General features: G+C 34.7%; 1 protein-coding gene across 2 annotated transcripts; it reads right to left on the reverse strand.

The window, feature by feature from the left end:
* Positions 1-2,783: 2,783 nt before the first annotated feature.
* On the reverse strand, positions 2,784-20,966 carry LOC110464394 (cyclic AMP-dependent transcription factor ATF-6 beta-like). 2 transcript variants are annotated; one of them, XM_021519589.1, is made up of 14 exons: positions 20,798-20,966; positions 16,680-16,771; positions 16,223-16,337; positions 15,957-16,069; positions 15,197-15,506; positions 14,721-14,896; positions 14,172-14,249; positions 12,237-12,344; positions 11,033-11,136; positions 9,660-9,920; positions 9,068-9,214; positions 8,624-8,729; positions 8,220-8,304; positions 2,784-7,526 (listed from the first exon to the last, which is right to left on the reverse strand). In XM_021519589.1, the coding sequence occupies exons 1-14, from the start codon at positions 20,868-20,870 to the stop codon at positions 7,396-7,398; spliced, it is 1,899 nt and encodes a 632-aa protein (XP_021375264.1). In that variant the 5' UTR covers positions 20,871-20,966; the 3' UTR covers positions 2,784-7,395. The 2 variants fall into 2 exon arrangements, with proteins under 2 accessions (XP_021375264.1, XP_021375263.1); XM_021519588.1 differs by having other exon boundaries at positions 14,709-14,896.
* Between the last annotated feature and the right edge of the window lie 20 nt (positions 20,967-20,986).

A 20,986-nucleotide genomic window follows, 5' to 3' on the forward strand; every position in this document is an offset into this window, starting at 1 on the left:
TTTAAAGCACACAGCATTCGCTCAGCATCTACCTCCTTTGCAGCAAAAACTTTACCAATTTCTACAATACTGAGAACTGCAGGGTGGAGCTCTGAATGCGTATTCAGGAAGTTTACCATAAATCAGTGGTTTGTGACACTTCTGTCACACATAATTGAAACAAATTTTGAAATCACATGGATGCAAGTTATTAGCATATCTAGAGACAGTTTACGTATATGCTATTAGATGTGATCAAAATACCATTATATTTTACTGACAGGATACAATACATGTTAAATACCATGCACAATGTATATAATGTAAATAAATGCGTTGGTTTTCGATAATTATTCTTCGAAATTGTTATTGTAAGATTTATATAATTAAGGAACAATAGTAACATGCCTCTAAAACTCTCACGTGGTCACTCAGTGACCATATATGGAAGTGTGGTTTTGATCAATTAAACGAGATTTATTAATGTTTGATTAGGATTCCACACTTGCATATATGGTACGGAGGCATTACGTGCCCAACCTGTACGTATGTATACGTACCCTACCCAATCAGGGTTTTATTAATTATTATGCATGAATGGTAATATATATTAACAAAACATTGCATCTCACTATTGTTGCTTTCAAGACTGACCACTCGCACGACTGTGTCATCTCACGTAATCCCTCAGTACCATATATGCAAGTGCGGAATCTTAATCAAACATCAATAAATCTCGTTTAATTGATCAAATATTTCGTCGCAGCTTCACGAGTACCTAGAGAGCCGTCTGCCACCGTCTAACATCCGGATAAAAGTCGATGTGGATGACGGAAGTGATGAGGACGACTTCCATTTCGACCACGACCAGGAAAACGAGGGTCTGTTGTCGCGCGAGGACGTCAAGCGGTTAGGGCAAGAAATGCTCAACTCCAAACTCAAACCAAAGAAGAAACGATCTAAAAAACGCGCGAACTAGTGCACCAGCAGACGTCATCAGGGGAGGGTTGTGATGGTTATGTTGTATTTGGAAACCTCTGATTTTTATCTATCAAGTTTCGGACCTTTTTTAACCCATTTTTAAAATTCTGTAAAAGATAAGATGAATTTCAAAAATAGTCTTATTTATAAAAAAAGATCACTTCGGTACTCAATGTGTTTGTCTTTTATTATTGAAATATTTTTGGTAATTTGTGTGTTGACTTATTTTGTTAAACGTGTTGTGTGGTTGTACAACCTGGAGAGTTTGCTACAACTGGGTATGGAACTTCCTACCTTCTCGTACGTACAATCCCACGGCCGCTAACCTATTCGTCTGTTGCCGTCCATTTAATGGTTTATACACAATAATATTATTACAATCGTAACGGGCTTCAAGAAATAATCACACACGTTCCTACTAACCATGGAATCTTTATTGCATGGACGTAGATGGAGTACGTCGTGCCCTATTCGGATGTTTCTTCCCCGGTGTCTTGCATTTTTTCTTTTTAAATGTTAGTGTTATGTTGTGTGCAAGTTTTGTCATTCTTTGTCCTCTGTGTTCGTATTTTCTAGGTTTAAATTCCCCTGTGTTTAATAGAGTCTTCCTATTTTTATTTCTTCTATTTTCTGTCGATGGCGTTTTCGGCAATGAACTGGAAGATAAATGACATCACGTTTCCAGGGGTGGTACAAAAACAACACAAGAGGCCCAATGGGCCCGAATCGCTCACCTGGTATTAATCTCACACTTGTAATCTTAAAAATGGACTAAAATACAGCTACAGGCAGAATATTAGTGTTTGATTCATAAGAACCTATTAAAAGAGTTAAACATTTGATCTTGAATGTTAGACAAGGACATTAGGTTGAACAGAGTTTATAGTTTTCCAACCCAGCATGCTTCTGGGGAAATATTAGTACCCTGAATCTTTTGGTTATAAAGAACAAGTCATTTAAAGATTTAAACATATATTGACCACTGTGACCTTGAATATGGGCAAAGATCATTCATTTGAACAAACTTGGTAGTCCTTCATCCCAATATGGTAATGGCCAACTATCAACACCCTTGGCCTTTTGCTTATTGGGAAGAAGCTGTTTGAAGATTTTACCCATTTGACCCCTGTGACCTTGAAAGTGGGTCAAGGTCATTCATTTGAACAAACTTTGTAGCCCTGTGGCCATGCATGCTACAGGCCCAATATTAGTACCCTGGGCCTTTTTGTTACCGAGAAGAAATAGTCTAAAGATTTTTAAGACATTTGACCCATGTGACCTTGAAAGTGGATCAAGGTAATTCATTTGAACAAACTTGGTAGCCCTTCATCCCAGCATGCTACACGCCCAATATCAGTACCCTGGGCCTTTTGGTTATTGAGAAGAAGTTGTTTGAAGATTTTTACACATCTGACCCCAGTGACCTTGAAAGTGGGTCAAGATTATTCAATTGAACAAACTTGGTAGCCCTTCATCCCAGCATGCTACAGGCCCAATATCAGTACCCAGGGCCTTTTGGTTATTGAGAAGAAGTTGTTTAAAGTAAAATATTGATGCCGAATGGCCGACAGAGGGACACCGAGCCACGGCATAAGCTCACTTGCCTTTTGGGGCAGGTGAGCTCATAACCATTATAACGACAGTCACCTGTCCCGGAGGTTCTCGGCTTCCAAGCTGGCAAGGGCGAAAGAGACAGATGTATGAAGAAATAAAAGTATCCAGAAGCAATTAAGTATGTACCGCTAGTTTTCTGGGTATTTTTCTTTGTTCGACAAGAAGAAACAACAGTTCAATTTAAAAAAAAAAAGTTTTTTTTCAGTAGGAAAAGTTAAAAATGTTTATTTTACATGTCATAACAACTCATGTTGACCCAAATGTTACATTACAAAACAAAAACAAATCAGCTCATGATTAATATACTCTACACTTAGTGCCATTAAATAGTGACATTAAATGCATCTCATACATTCAGGTTCAATGACTTCCAAATGGAAATGAAATAAATATGACAATATTTTTACCATAACTCCATATTAAGGTTTTAGCAAATGCAAATTTTCTACGAAGTCTGCTTTAAAATGATTGATGAGATATTAATAAAATATGGTAAGATCCTGTAGTGTCACTTACTGGATTATCCACAATTTACTGCTTTTTGACCTACAATGTGCCGGATAGAGTTATGTAAAACACGGGAAATTATTTAAATAATCGACTCCTTAAAACATTATGACTGAATTTTATAAATTACTATTTATTTTATATAACTAACTGACAACTAAGATTGCACCCATTTATCACAAGTAAAAAATCCTCTATTAGTTTTTAAGAGTTTCTACAAACATACATATTATTCTAAAATATACAAACATCCTGCTTTTTTAATTCAATATCTTTAACAGGTCTTCTTAGCAATCAAAAGATTCCCTTTTTTTTAGAATAGAAAATTGTATTCTATCATTAATTTGAACTGCCAACTATCTGAATATTACATTGATGAGTAAGATGTTTTGTTGTACATTTGGTTGGAGAATTACAGCAGTACCACATCAACACCTGTATCACTTGAATTGTATTTACAACATTCACAAACCGATAGTACAAATCAGCCAACCCAGATAGTTTCATATATATATGTTATAAGAGGCACATGTAAAATATTGCAAATATTTACACCTCATTGAGGAAATTAATCAAGAAACTGATATTATACCAGAAAATATTTCATCCGACTAAAAAGTATACATAATGTAAAAAAAAAATCACACTTTAAGTGGAAATCTCACTTGAATAAACTCTACCATGCATTGATCTGGGTAAGTCCATTATGGTCTATAGTGGTGAAAGGGTTAATCATCAAATAATCATAATCTACCAATAAACATCACAATATGTATAATATCTCATTAGTTTAACAATATCATTGGACAATAAATTAAATAAATGGCGTCTTTGGGTGTGTGGTCAGATAGAGTTATATAAAAAAAATCATTGGTCAGCACTAATCATTTATCTGTAAGTTATTTATATTGTGTCACAGCATTTATAATATATTTGTATACATCAGGTTACCTTATTAGATCATTCACTCAAAAATAACTGGACCTCCATCAATAAACAATAGTTTACAAATAAATTGGTCAACTTTGGACTTAAGTCTTTGTACTGAAACAGTATCGGGGGAGGGGGAGGGGTATGTGTTACTTCATATATAAAAAATATTCTTTGACCAGAACATACTGAACACTTCAATATTATAAACAGTCGATCTTCTCATCTGATACAACTTTTTTGTGATGCATAAAATGTTTTAAATACATCTGTGAAATGTAGAATTCATAACCATGCACCAACAGCAATGAAGTTTTACATGATTCTCCAAATAGATACAGCTTCTATGTACATTGCAATTGACATGTCAACACCACATCATATCTCCATACTACCAAGCCTACCAGTAAAACACCCAAAACAATAACATAAATATATAGGAATCTGATAAAATCTACAGTATTAATATAAATTGGAAACTACTCAATAATGAAAAATAAATGATAAATAAATTATGATACTACTCACATACCTGCTGCCTTGGGCAATGCACTTTGCCATGTGTTCCCCATGAATAGAAAAACTATATTCTACCATATAAAAAGGGTGGATATAATGGTGATACATAATTCTTTTTCCAAATAATGCTTTTTCACAATAAACTAATTGCTTGATATACATAGCAAATTTCTGGCATTATACATCTTTATAATCCTGATTAGGATCTAAAAATCATTTGCAAACACTTTTTAACTGAACTACCTGCTTGTATGAAAATTGTAGCTCTGAAACTTGGGTATTCATGTGCTAGATTTGTTTATCTCATTCAGTTCATCTGGAACCACTAACATAATCAGGTATTGTCATCTGTTTTTATAAAGAAAATGAATATAATCACAACATACTCAAGTATCATCAATTAGTGGGTTTTAAAGTTATTTGACCGACTAATCATTTTTTATGTGATGTCACATTCTATTTTGGTATATAAAGCAGTGCCGAGACATTTTTTTGTCAATTTGAAATGTTTATAGAAAAGAAAAACATCAATTATATGATTGCCAAAGATTAATCTCAAATATGTCTCTTGCTGTTACGAAATTTTTAACATTCATAATCATGACAAATATTTTACATTTGAAAATTATTCAGTTTTATCATTTTAGAAAAAATGAGTGAAATTTAAACTTGTACTTGTGCAAAATTGTACAGCAACAAAATTCCCCTATATCAGCTAGAGACTCGTGATTTTTATTTTCCTAAAAAATATTCCAGACAACATTTTCCTGTACTCATGTTTATATCAATTTTTGTGAATCAAATATTGGACAACATGATTTTTTCTCAAACCTTGATAATTTATTACCACCAAATATTGTATCACTGATTGCTATACCATATAAACGATAATACATTTGTACAACAAATTAACTACTTTACAAAAAAACCAATCTAAACGTCATCATTTACTCAAGAAAAATGTTATGGTCTCTATGCAAAACACATTAATACAATAGAAACAATCTTACATAGTAAGACAACTTTTGAACAAGTATGCAAAATATTTGGCATACCTCAACAAATCTGGACTATCTCAATAAGTAATTAATGCATGCCCTGAATACATGGTCAAGCTTACTTGTCATATAAGGCACAATCTTGACTTGAAGTGCATGTATGAAGAGTTTGTAACGATTAATTTTTCTGCTGCAGGAGACATTCTTTCTCAGATAATGGTTGTTGGACACAATAAAGTTTAAGTGAATTTGCCATCATGCCTACCTTTGTAACAGGTTCTCATTACCTCATCAACATGGAGAGTATGTTTTGAAATTTGACTCCGAACTCAATACAAACCTATCAATTAAAACTGAATAATGCTTTCATTCATCGAAATCATACAAAATAATGAAAATATGTCAGAAAAAAGTGTGAGAATTTTTAATATATGATAAAATGAATTTGCACCAAGCATAGATTTTCATTCACCGAACACACTGCATATCAAACCATGATTACTTCATAAAACAACTCAATGGAATGTGAAAGTGATTTTTTTTTACATTTGTTAGTATACCTTGAAAAATGTAGGATTATGCAAAACAACTGTAAGACGATCTTCAAATCATTGGAAAAACAATTCAATATATGAAAAGTATGACACTTTTTGAAAAGGAACAGCCATAGTTATAAAATGAACACTTTTGAGATGGCACGCCTGATTGGATGGTCTAATATCACTGGTTCATTTTCTATTTGTCAGATTTTCTATATCTATTGGCAGTTCTACTTGTCAAGGTAAACAAAAGACTTAAAATAATTTGAATGAATGATAGAATGAGACATTTTGTGCGAGTTATATAAGATTATAACTTTAAAAGTTACACTTCACAAAATATAATGGATTTCTTATTTAATATTTTTATAACAATTTCAAATTTGATTTGAGGTTGAGAATTAAGAAAGAGAATATTCTATTTCTTTTTTCATAGTCAAAATTACAGTGTATCTCATACAAAGATAACTCTTATGCTTGACATCATTTTAGATAAACTGTAAAAAAAGTCTGTGAACTTTTTGTATTTCAAATTTCCTATTAAAAGAACTTATTAATCGCATTTTAATCGCACTACAACAAATAAGTTTCTTTCATTTATTTGAAATTGAAGAGAGATTAAATCCTTACTGTCCTGGTTATTACTGTAATCACATATCGTATTTACTTGTATTCACTTCCATAGGGAATTATATGAGATTCACTTACGTATTAAAGAAGGTGAACATTTCTATTTTAGATAAAAGTATTGCTGACAAAATTGTCAACTGCATAATAGATCTATCAGAATGTTTGTTTATTCATTATAAACTCCAGGAGAACATGTTCTATTGCACAATTTATATTTCAGGTGTCCAAGACAACAAAACATGTAGCTATCTTACTTACAGATAATCAAGTGATGTCAGACAAAAAGTCCCTTAATATTTCAAACCGACGTATTATCTGAAAAAAAACCCAATCTACAAGACTGTGTAATGTCTAAAGGGGAGAATTCAAATGTATAAGTAAGTAATGGGGGAAAAAACCTGCTGAAAAATTGAAATTAAACAAAAATGGTACCTGATATTGCATACATATACCTCAATACAAATACCCCATTATTTCAACTTAAAAGTCGTTTCTTTGCTCCTTTTCTAACAACTCTTTGAAAAGTCTCGCTCAATGTATTGAAAACTCCATTATAACACCAACAGTTTCTATCAGAAGGACATTGCCCTGCTCTTTACACACAACATGAGATCATTATATTCCTGTACTCCACTTACAGAAAACATGGACAAGAGCACACATTGTAGTCCAATAAATAGAAAGTTATGTATTGTAAATCAAGGGAAGAAAGATTCTGATGTGTTATGTCTGGGTAGAGCGGACTTGTGGACATGGATCAGCTGGGTGTTGAGGACTTCACAATCGATCTGCATCATGCCAATGTTCCCAGCTGGAGGCTGCATGGTTTCTACAAACAGATAAGAAAATTAATTTAATTGCCGATGTAAATTTTCATAAACTCTACTTCTTAACAACGTTTCCATTAGATTTGCTTCCTACAATTCAATATTTTGAGATAGCACTTCTGAGTGACGTTCATTTCTGCTTTGTTGTTATTGGCCGAAACCAAAGTGTGTACAAAATGAAATTTTGACTCGACACTCTTGTGGACCTGAGCAAAAAGTCAAAAATACAACTCCTTCACCTCGACTAAACTAGCAACAAGGGATTCCAAAGACAAACAATATGTTGACCAAGATGTGTGGATTGACAGGCAGCGAAACTAAGAGGTCTGATTATAAGGAGGAATCAACTTCATAATTTGGTGGTGTAGGGGAAGATTTCCTCCAACAGGTCTTAATTGAAAAGATTCAAAATGTACAAAAGAAAGCCTACAATTCAGCCTGAAAAGTTTTCGAGAATAAGTCACAGAGAAAAGACAACCGACAGATTTTTTCGATTTGTTTTCTCTCCAAAAGCTGTATATTTTAAAAAACAAATTTATTTGTAAGGTGTCAAATGAAAAAAGTGCTTAGTATAGGTGAGTATTAGCAGTCACTCAAAAGATGATATTTCCCTCACTGTTCAATAATTGTACATGGTTGATATTAGCTCCAGATAAGGGCTACAAGATCATGACCTTGTATATCTGTAGACTTACCATTGAGACTAGTTGCTGGCATCACTAGTGACATTCTTGGTCTCATAGTTTTATTGTGTGCTACTGCTGGTATCAGGAAGTAATCCTAAAACATAATAATTTCAGAAGTCTTTCATCAGTAAAACCACAACAGGCTAGGGCCTGTATTCGTGAAATCATTCTAACCCTAAAGCATGGTTTTGTGCTCAAACCAACTTTCTTGTAACTCACTTCAATTTTTTTCAAATAATTGACAATAAATGATTTTATTATTGACATATAAACGAAGCAAAAAATAAGTCTGGAGCACAAAATCCATGCTTGAGCATGAGAACGGTTTCATGAATACGGGCCCTGGTCAAATGAAAGATCAATCATTTAGTNATTAATTTCAAAGAAAATTTCACAGTTGAATGAAGTTTTACCGAGTTGAACGAGAGAACATAGAAGGTGTCGTTGCGTCGCGGAAGGGACTGCCAGAAATTTCTCACAGTGTCATTCTGGAACAGCTGTAGCTGGTTTTCCCGAGACCTGTCAAACCAAAAACATGTTATCAATACATGTCATTATTTGCATGAATTTGATTGAAACATTTTGCCTACATATTAATTGTAGGGCCTGGATTTTATCTGTATTAACAAATCAGCATGAAATGCAAATCAGGATTCAAATGAAATGGGTAGGTATACTCTTTTGTGAATTGATAAGAATCCAATTCCATATAAGCAAACCTAGTAATGTCACACCAAAACTGATGTAATTTTCACTACAACCTACTTAAGCTACCACAATTCCTACCGTTCACATTACTGTCAGATGTACAAGTAAGAGACAGCTTTACATTGGTTAATAGCTGGGTTGTAATGTACCTATATTGCTCTTCTCTCAGGTGACGGAGCTCCCTTAGTGAGTGCGAGGATGTGATGGGTCGTCTCCCTTTGTTAGCTGGCTTTCTTGGTTTCTTCTTTTTCTGTTGTTCATGGCGTTTCATCCATCCAGAGAGCTGGTCTGCAAGTCTAAAATGAACGCAACATTTATGATGAAATTACACAAAAACACATTACATTCAACAATGTTCTAATATAAGGAAAACCACAAGCAGGTTTCTAATAATTCTCCTGAAAAGTGTTAGGTATATGCCACAAACTAAAAACATGAAGTACCTCTCTGTCTGCTAGCACAAAACTCGAAAGTGATTTTTTTTGGCACATTATTGTAACATCAAATGAAATGAACACAATAGTTTCAACAAGGCTACCCCCTGACAAACAGCATATCTATTCATTTCCATAAAGCTCCTGTTTGGAGGACTAACTAAACTTGAATACAATGCTGGGACTTGTATGCCAGGTTTGACTCCTTTCCATGCTGAGCTGGCAGACTTGATAGTAAATTGCTGTTGTTTAGTTTCAAAGAATTGAGAACACATTTTTCATGAACATAAATTGTGCGTGATTTTACCTGATTGACTCTGTTTTGTTAAAGTATGATGGACAAGTGTATAACTGATAAAGGGTATCGTTGTTGATTTCCTTGGCGTGTTGAGGATTTTCTTCCATGAATTTTTTTAGTCTACTAAATGGATAATCTGGCATGAAGCTTCCAACTGAATATGTGTCTTTTTCTTCTGTTACAGCCAGGAGTTGTCTTCCCTTGTGAGGAAACATGTCTGGACTAGGATTGGAGTTACGTCTTGTAATATGAGGAGTAAATATCAGATCACTGAAATGTAAGAAGATCAAACTTGATATTTAAACACGTTGTTAAAACAGGTTCCTAACACCTATCTAGAAAAAGGCCCAATTGGACTAGATCACTCAACTGTATGTGTTGGTTTTGGCAAATATATAAAATGCTAAAACTTCATCTTAACTAATCAAGAGACTATGTCTTTCATAGCACTTCATTTGTGATTGAGGGTCAAAATCTAAATTTGAACAAACATGGAAGTATTTCACCAAAGCATGCTACAGACAAGATACATGGCAAATATCATGACACTAACCTTTATGGTTCTTTATAAGACGATTTACAATAAAAAAGTAAATGGTAGACAGAAGATGAATGCTGCACGGATGAGTTAAAGAGCATCAACATGAAAACAAGGTATAGAAAAGTCAATGTAAACAAAGAACAAGGCCGCTTTCTTGTATCACAATCCAAAGGGTTTGACCAGTTGGACCAGAGTTGTTCATTTATGAAATAAGGTCAGACCTAGTAATCTAATGTTGCTTTCAGATGAGCCTTGACAAAGCCTTGCAAGACCTGCATCAACATTTGCAGGTCCGCCAGGGTTTTATACCCGAAACTGTTACATTTAAATAAACAAACCAGTTTGTCCACATAAATGCACAGGCCCCTGGTGTTCTGAAACTTATTGTATAACTATCATATTATACTGTAGTTATTGTTTCGTGAGCTTACATGTTACACCATACCTTTTCAGAATGGTCTTTATTTTACAGCATAAAAATCTTACCTAAATGTACCAAGATTGAGTGAGAATAAAACAAACACTGCCATGAGGCAGATCTTCTTGGTAGGGGATGCCATTCCAGTACCTCGTCTCTTCAGTACCCCATTCTGGGGGAATAAACCAGTCAATTTCAATTAGCTATATATATAATTCAAAAAATCACTAGGTTTTATACTATAGTATTGTGTCTATCACCCTGTTGTCTGTATATTACGGTATGACGTGTGGCTGTCACTACCTCTGTTTTATACTATAGTATTGTGTCCATCACCCTGTTGTCTGTANATTGTTTCGTGAGCTTACATGTTACACCATACCTTTTCAGAATGGTCTTTATTTTACAGCATAAAAATCTTACCTAAATGTACCAAGATTGAGTGAGAATAAAACAAACACTGCCATGAGGCAGATCTTCTTGGTAGGGGAGGCCATTCCAGTACCTCGTCTCTTCAGTACCTCATTCTGGGGGAATAAACCAGTCAATTTCAATTAGCTATATAATTCAATAAATCACTAGGTCTTCCCATCAATATTTCCGCTTAAATCACTACACATATTGGATACAGAGAAGTAACTATTTGTGTGATGGACTGAGCCTGGTATATGAACATTCCTATACCATATCATGTATCTAAATATAACTCATTTGAAATTTAAATGTTCCTCAATGTATTTTGTTTTTTACCATAAAATAAACGGTATTTTTATCCTTTCTGACCCTTTAGAAGTTTATCATAGTACACAAATAAACAAAACTATTTCAACTAGCCCAATTTTCATTAATGTTTCTTAACTGCATTCAAGATTTTCTCTTGACTTGAGCATTGCTTTCTCTATCCATTTGAGAAACAATATCTCCATCAAGACGTTTTGTGAATATGCCATCTGTTTTATGCATTGTGTCTATCACCCTGTTGTCTGTACATTACGGTGTGACGTGTGGCTGTCCCTACCTCTGTTTTATACTATAGTTTTGTGTCTATCACCCTGTTGTCTGTACATTACAGTATGACGTGTGGCTGTCACTACCTGTGTTTTATACTATAGTATTGTGTCTATCACCCTGTCGTCTGTACATTAGGGTACGACGTGTGGCTGTCACTACCTGTGTTTTATACTATAGTATTGTGTCTATCACCCTGTCGTCTGTACATTAGGGTACGACGTGTGGCTGTCACTACCTGTGTTTTATACTATAGTATTGTGTCTATCACCCTGTCGTCTGTACATTAGGGTACGACGTGTGGCTGTCCCTACCTCTGTTTTATACTATAGTATTGTGTCTATCACCCTGTTGTCTGTACAATACGGTATGATGTGTGGCTGTCCCTACCTCTGTTTTATATTATAGTATTGTGTCTATCACCCTGTTGTCTGTACATTACGGTATGACGTGTGGCTGTCCCTACCTCTGTTTTATACTATAGTATTGTGTCTATCACCCTGTTGTCTGTACATTACGGTATGACGTTTGGCTGTCACTACCTCTGTTTTATTCTTTAGTATTGTGTCTATCACCCTGTTGTCTGTACATATACGGTATGACGTGTGGCTGTCCCTACCTCTGTTTGCATCGTAGAGAGTCTTCGTCTCAACTCCTCATTTTCTTGCTGCAGTTTTTGATTCTGTTGATCATAATCACTTAGTTGTTCCTCCAATGTCTGTAGATACTGTAAACATACATTGTCATTACTGATAAGTGACAAGTTTTCCAGTATTTGGCAACAGAGCTCACTTAACATTTGACCTTGAACACAGAATTTTGGAACTGTCCAATTTTATTGGACAATATGAATTTAAATAAATAGAATTCATGGATGATGAATTTTTAAAAGAAACCTGCTTATTGATGAAATTAAATCTATAAAAGGAACTAACTATAAGAATGGTTTCTGAATTACAATGCTTATGCTAATACAAGAGGCCCAGAGGGCCTGTATCGCTCACCTGGATATCTAAGCAATCATGGCAAAATATTCTCCAAATGAGATCCAAGGGAATATGCCAGACCCCAAGGCCAAACCTTGTAGCATATCTGTATTTGATTTTTTATGCCCAGCAATTTTATGCATGGTTATGGGGTGGGGATCTCAACTGTTTCCAAGCTGTGACTCAGAAACTAGGTCCCTAGGGTTGTGGCCAGACCCCAGGATTAATTCTAATATCATGACTGCAATTGTCTCTTTTTGGCCAGCATTTGTATATATAATTTTGGGGTGGGGATCTCAACCGTTTCAAAGTTATGACCCAGGGGTTATGTCTGCAAGGGTGGGGCAGACCCTGGGGTCAATTCTAATATCATGACTGCATTCGTCTCTTTATGCCCAACAATTCTATATCTAGTTTTGGGGTGGGGATCTTAACCGTTTCAAAGTTATGACCCAGGGGTTAAGTCTCCAAGGGTGGGGCCAGACCCTAGGGTCATCCTGGAAGCAAATGTGCATTCCTCTCTTTATACTCAGCAATTCTCAACCATTTCCATCCAAGTAAAAAAATATTTTTTTAACCCAACCCCTTAGCCCGGGGGGTCAGCCCCATCATTTGTACAATTTTGATTCCCTGCCTCCCATGAATGCTTCCGACCAAATATGATCAATATCCATGGTATAGTTCTACGGAAGAAGTCGTTTATAGCAATATAGCCAAATTACCCCCTTTTGGCCCAGCCCTCAGCCCCCTGGGGGGTCAGCCCCACCATTTGTACAATTTTGAATCCCTACCACCTAGGGATGCTTCCAGTCAAATATGGTTGATATCGATGTCTGAGTTCCAGAGAAGAAGTCCCTTAAAGCAATATAGCTAAATAACCCTTTTTGGCCCCGCCCCTCAGTCTCCACGGGGGTCAGCCACACCATTTGTACAATTTTGAATCCCTGCCTCCCATGAATGCTTTTGATTAAATATGATTGATATCCAGTGCATAGTTCTACAGAAGAAGTCGTTTGTAGCAATATAGCCAAAATGCCCTCTTTTGGCCCCACCCCTCAGCCCCCCCGGGGGGTCAGCCCCACTATTTGTACAATTTTGAATCCAAACCACCTAGGGATGCCTCCACTCAAATATGGTTGATATCCATCTCTTAGTTCCAGAGGAGATGTCGCTTAAAGCAATATAGCCAAATTGCCCCCTTTTTGCCCCGCCCCTCAGCCCCCTGGGGGGTCAGCCCCACCATTTGTACAATTTTGAATCCCCACCACCTAGGGATGCTTCCAGTCAAATTTAGTTAAATTCCAACCAGTGGTTAAGAAGAAGAAGTCATTTAAAGAAATTGATNTTATTGGACAATATGAATTTAAATAAATAGAATTCATGGATGATGATTTTTTAAAAGAAACCTGCTTATTGATGAAATTAAATCTATATAAGGAACTACCTTTAAGATTGGTTTCTGAATTACAATGTTTATGCTAATATAACACATTAAAATGAATACACTACAGCTGCTATACAGATAAATGGAACTGTTCAATTTTTAGGGAAAATATCATAAAACTTACTTCTTTTTTGCGTTTCCTTGACAAACTGGCAGATTCTCTGTTTTTTATCATCCTCTGCTGTCTTTTCACATTTTTCATCTGAAAATTGAACGAAACATTTGTAAAGGATAATACGAATTTGGTAAATTGTCAATATGTATCAGCAAAAAAAGGGAGATTTTTTGTTGTCTTTCTGGATATCCATGTCGGCTGATAGTTTACAGAGAGACTCAATGGTGATCATAATCATAGGAATAACTCCAGCAACAGATAGCAGTTCATTTGTTACCCAAGACTAGGACACATCAACTTCATTTTATACCCCAACAAATACACTAACAGAATTAATCAATGGTGTGTGATATAGACAAGGTAGCTCAAGTTTGACAGATCAATGGCTGTTTTATTAGGGAAGACTGAGGTTTACCATTACTACATTGCTATACTACAGGTTTGTATGACTTATTCTAAACAATTTAATGAATGATTGATTCATAGTTCCTGACTTCTCTTTTTAAAATGATTTACTACTCTATCAAAAGGTACTGAATAAATAACCTCGTGGTCCACCTGCACTATTGGACTCCCAGCCATCTTGATTTGAGGAGGGGAGATAACTGTGGTTGTAACTTTGGGAATCTCCGCCTTGTTTTTCTGGTTTGTACAGGGCGGCTGGAATTTAAGAACTCCTTGGGAAGTAAGCCTCTTAAATTCCTCAGGTGTAAGCACTAATGGTTTCCCAGGTTCTGAATAAAAACCAATATTTAGTCAATGTGTACAAAAACATATTACAGTCTGGGGCATAAATTGTTTTCTTTTGGTTGGGTTCTGTTCATTTTTGAATACAGAAGATTTATAATCATAACATTAAATGAACCCACATTTTCAAAGCACATTTTTTTTTTTTTTCAAACAAAAATGTTTTGCATTAGAGTATTTATCTTTGATATCATTTCCTTTACCATGGTTTAATTTATTGGCCAATAAGAATGTGATAATAATAACAATATCTTTTTATTCAAAATTTTGTTGGTTACATATATTACCTGTGTTTGGGAAAGCTGGTTTTTGTACAGTGGTAGTTTTATCTGTTGATAGTGGTTTCGGTTGGATCTTGACTTTGGAATTTAGAATTGAGTTTATATTGATAGATGTATCAAACCCAGTCAGCACAGTGCTACAAGGTTGTGTTGGTGCATTGATGATGACCTGTGACCCCAGCTCTGATTGGTCGTTGATGTATGTGAAGGACGCCTGTGTAATGTTATGACCCTGCCCTGATAGGATCATGGACTGTGGTGACAATGGTGGACTTTCTATCTTCAGGTCAAAATCTGCTGTGTATGTTTTATGTGACTGGAAGAAAGAAATTGAAAACACCATATGTTAAATGAAATATTCAACTTAAAAATGTTAACAAAAATTGCTCTTGATGTTTTCAACTGCCACTTCAAAATATATTTATATAATTTACTATGAGGGACAAACAGCATGATTACTTTTAGTTTAATTCTTTAACCAAACAGATATGGACACAAATACCAATATCTAGTAGCACATCATATTACTGAACTGAAGAAAATCCCTCAAATAATGACAGACTTTCTATTAAGCTGGTATATAATTATCAGCTATTCTATAAGCTGGTTTATAACCAAGTTATATGGTATTCAATACTGGAACAATCAGAGTGAAATATTTTCTTCAATGACACGTCAGGCGACTCTTCTTCAGTAGCAAAACACTCTACTAGGTCTGTTCCAATGGTTAGGGATCAATGCTTTTTATACTGATGGGATGTCTCACCTGTGATACTGTCCCGTCAGAGCCCTCTGAGGACAGGGACGAAGCTGGAGACGGAGGTTCCTGCTTGATCAAAAGGTCTGGTGACGGTTGATTTTCATATTGCACTGTCACACCTGGTAAAAACATCCATCATTATGTTTTTGGAAATCAGTGACTTTTTTTTTCTTTTTCTTTTTTCTAAGTGTTTTAATAAATGTTTTATGGACTAACCAGTAATTCTACTGTTTAAGTGACTCACCACTAATGCCACTGTTTGATTGACTCACCACTAATTCCACTGTCGGAGCTGTCACTGAACTCCTGCTGCAAATCATCACTGAATATGTTAACTGAATCGGGAAACACTGCAAATGTGTCGTTATTTATGGCGTCCAGGGTCAGCTGTAAACATAAAGGTTTTTCAAAAGTGCTATGTTTACCAATTCTGTATTGTTTCAATCTACAAACTGGATCATGGAATTTAAATTTACTATTATATTGAGGTTAACATATTAAATTTACAAACTTTTAAAAGTAAATGAAATTAGAAATTAACTTCAGGACAAAATTGTATTTAAAATAAAATTAATTTTAAAGCAGATTCATGATATACATAATTGTAGTTATATGATTAAATAAATGAGTTCTAGCTTTTTCTGGTCAGTTTTCCAGTATGACCTACATGTATATCTCAATAATATAAATATGAAAATTTCCTCTATACTGTCATGAAATCAAACCTACTGTTGGAAAGTCATCAGGGAAATTGCGGACCAAGTCTTCTGGATTAAGTGCTGCATCCATTCCCAGTATTTCTGACAAGTCCATGTCAGACTCTGGAAATAGAAATAGAATTTTGATGTTACATGTTTGTTTCAAGAAATACGGGTAATCACTGCCAACAGCTGCAGCTTTAAAACTTATCAAGCCATGATATAATTATTCATGCTTTGAAATAAATATGTACATATGTTTGCAAAAATTTTGCACATTTAGTGTGACAAAGCCCCTTCGATATTACTACTAAAGTACTGCCAATAGCAGCTTCATCTTATAATTATGAGGCTATAACTGAACTGAAGTTGGTCTTTGCACCTCTGAGCAACTTAACAGTGTCACTACCGAACTTATCAGTATCTTCTGCTTTGATCCTGAACACCAACTGCCTGTCTCAAGTGTCTGTGAGATCAACAAACAATTTTACGCCTGGATTTTTCACCAATTCAACCTTCTCCAGTTGCACAATCAACATCAACAACATACCGGACTGTAAATATAACTCTGACCTGATTACTGCGGGCTTCCGTTGAGTGCGTGCGCCTGATATTCCGTCTTTGCGTATTGCAGAGTTATCTTCTCTTGGAAGCAGGTATTGATTGTTACGTCACATGTTTGTGAGAGTGTAACGTCATCAATTTTTGAGAAAACAACGTAATTTTCTCACACAAACCAATGACGTAACAATCAATACCTGCTCCCAAGAGACAATAACTCTGCAATACACAAAGATGGAATGGGTCGCAATAAAATCAGAAAATGTTTTACGACACTTGATTAGTTACTTACAAAATGTTATTTGTTACTTTTTTATGAATTGAGAATACGATATATATATAAATTAAAAACAAGTGAATTATTAACATTAGTTGCGGAGCCTTTTCAATTTTGTATGGGAAATAGCGCGCGTGTGATGTCAGCTGTTGTCTTTGTGCTGTTCTAGATATTGACCTGTGACCTGACGGTAATACCGGTAAGCAGGAAATTTGAAAGTTGGAAAAGACATAAATTATTTTTTGCTAATTCTCATCACGGAAATATAAATATAAGCAATAAACTGCATAGATGTGGCACACCAACTGGTATAACTGCCACATGTGTCACAGACAAACTGAATGGTGCGCGCTAGCTTAAATGNCAAATGAAACATATCAGCTTAAAAAAATTCTGGGGAGAACCCTGCGTATACACTTCATTTGAATACAAAGGCCTTAAATAAAGCATATAGGCAACCAACATCACTACATTCATGCTCTCATTAAATTGATAGAACATGCACATTAATATTGTATCTTCAGATAGTGTACTTCCGTTCTCAAACTCTTATGAGAGTTATATTTATTAACCTGTAATTACTTCAAGTCAAAATCAGGTATATGTACCAGGTAATTTTGTTTGGTTGATATTGATTATAATCACTTGTTGATACTAATAAATGATCTTAAAGTAAAATAGTGTCTTCTTTTTGAAAATCGCAAAGAAAACAGAGTTATAATTATAAATTAATATGTGTTTTTTTTCCTTTTGTTCTCTTTTTATCTTAGCTCTATATATATAGCTACAATGCTTGGAATAGCGCTATGTTTTACAGTTTCTTCTGACAAGCATATATATATTTATATAATGTATTAATTTACCACACATTATATCCAACATTCCAGATAAATGTGTTTATAACTTGAATTGTCTGATCATGAACATGCAATCACACATGTACACATATGTACATATGTACAGTAGCTACTTGTGTTGAAGTACCATCACTTCCTTGTTTGTATAAATAGTTCAGGCATGTTCATACATGTACACAGTAGATTAAGCTTGATCAAACAGAATACAACCAAGTGTGATATTCTCCTTCATTTTACACTGCACGATTCATCTTGAATATTAACGCACAATAGTCCATGTCAGGATAAAAGGTATGAGTTACAAGCTCCCACTGGAGCTACAATATATTTACATAAGGTATCAATGGAAGTATTGACAGAAAATCAATGACACCATTCTTGTATTATCCCTATATAGCTATAGCTGTATATCATACTTGCCAACTCTCCCTTTATATTTAGGAAGGAGACTCCTGATATTGGACCCCAAAATTGAGCATTTTCAACCTGTGCATTTGCTAAACTATTCCTATTTTAAAACATTTGATGATTTCACCTGAAAGAACAGCTCAAAAGATGCCATTGAAAAGTGTTCTTTTCTTCTAGGGTGGACATATACACTTATTTTATATGCTTTCAATTCTGAGCATGCGTATTTACCTCCATGGAAATTTCAAAAAGGTTGGCATGCATGGTACATACAAATATTCATATTAAGTGTTATATATATATATACCACTCACTTGCTCAAACAGGATGCAGGCAAATACTACACCCCAACTTCATTTGAAGCTTTGAAAAGTAAATTTGTATCCTGTTGACTTTTGGTTGTGTAAACATACTTTCTGATGTAACAGATGCATGAATGTACTGTAATTGCAGTAGGAACACATCTTTATCTAATGAGGACAGCTTGTGAAAATTTCATAAAGTTGAAAATGTCAAGTTGTTCGATTGTGATTTTAAATTTATATGCATGAATTATTTAAGCAAATGTTATCTTCGATTGATACATATATTTCAAAGGACTAGATGTTCCAGTCTAGCAGTTTCCATATGGTTGCCTACAGTGCTATAGCTACATATATATATAGCCTTCGTTAGACATGTTCCACTTAACACACATATATCCTAAAGGAGACTTAAATCTATTTTTACTATCCTTTTGTTTATCTATTATACATATATATGTGAACAGGTAAATTTACATTTTTTTATAAATGAAAACAACCATTGTGTGATCAGTGTTGCTGTTTGAGTGTTTCCTCAGGGTATTTATCAAAACAACATGGAATAGTTTAGTCTCATACAATGTAGAGTCACAAAGCTTAGCAGCACATCCGTTAAGGGACACACTGTGTCATTCTGACTGCATTTCCTTTTTCTTTATTTATAGAGTGAATCTATCAATATAGCAACCTTTGGAGAATCCTACTACTATACCGTTCAAGCCATGAAAACACCATAAAACTGCATGTAGCAAAATATCTATTTATCTAATTAAATCCAACTAAATGTTTTAAATTTTTATTTTAGACATTTTCAACATAAATTATCAAAGCCTATATGCTTTGAAAGTAATGTCAAACTATAAACCACCAAAAACAGTCAGATTATAATCAAAAACACACACAGAGTTTAAAATGTTGGAAGAATTTAACCTTAATTGAAACTAATTCTAAATTTTATGAGGCTTTCAATACCAAATCAATTTCATGAAAGAGATTCATATGCATAGATTCCCAAGTTAGCAAATGCAACTCAATTATATTATGCTTCACAAGTTAAAAAAATGCAATTATTCAAAAGTTATGAATTGACAGCTCTTTTGTTGTTTCTACAACAGTTTTGAGCATACTGTGTACACTGTGTACATGTACACCTTTCATAATACTTGAGTACATAGTGTTTCCCACAGAATAAAAAGGGCATGTTGATTTGCTTAGAAAAGGGCATTTTATAGTGCATGAATTAAAATTTTAAAGGGAACATTTCTCACAAAACTGTATGATTGTATAGACTTAACCACAGACTTAGATAACACTAATCTTATTCCGTGACTTAACCGAAAACTTACATGTTTTTTTTGCTGCGTTTAAAAAAAAAAATGTAATTGTACCCTATTAAAACTTTATAACGTTTATCTGTACAGTAGCGAGGAAACATAAAATTCAGTTTAAAAGAGAACAAAAATTATGAAGAAGGTTAGAGAAGGAGATGGGGGTCCAGAAAAGGGGGGTGGGGTCCAGAAAAAAGGGGGGCGGGGATATCCCGGCGGCATAACGAATGTGTCCAGAATCGCTTTAACGTCTATGATATTATAATAGTTGTCGCCATCGTACTGACAATGGCTGATATATTGCAGTCGTTTAAGTCGCCTGTCGGATCAAAATTAAAAACAAACAAGATCGAGAAAAATCGATAATTATAAACAACAATCATCGAGAGCTGTCATGCCCATTCATGCTAACTTACCTAAATCTTCATTTGAAAGCAGATTGTTGGAGTAGAACCTCCTGTCCACTTCCGAGACCATATTCAAACTCATGTTTTTATAAAACAAAAGGAAGTAGGCCTATCAACAATAATATAGGTTTTTTCCTGACGACATTTTTCTTCTCGCGTGTAGATTATTCTATTTCCCAGAATTCTGCACATCCTACC

The sequence above is a fragment of the Mizuhopecten yessoensis genome, unplaced genomic scaffold (genome assembly GCF_002113885.1).
Source record: "Mizuhopecten yessoensis strain PY_sf001 unplaced genomic scaffold, ASM211388v2 scaffold10987, whole genome shotgun sequence".
NCBI lineage: Eukaryota > Metazoa > Mollusca > Bivalvia > Pectinida > Pectinidae > Mizuhopecten > Mizuhopecten yessoensis.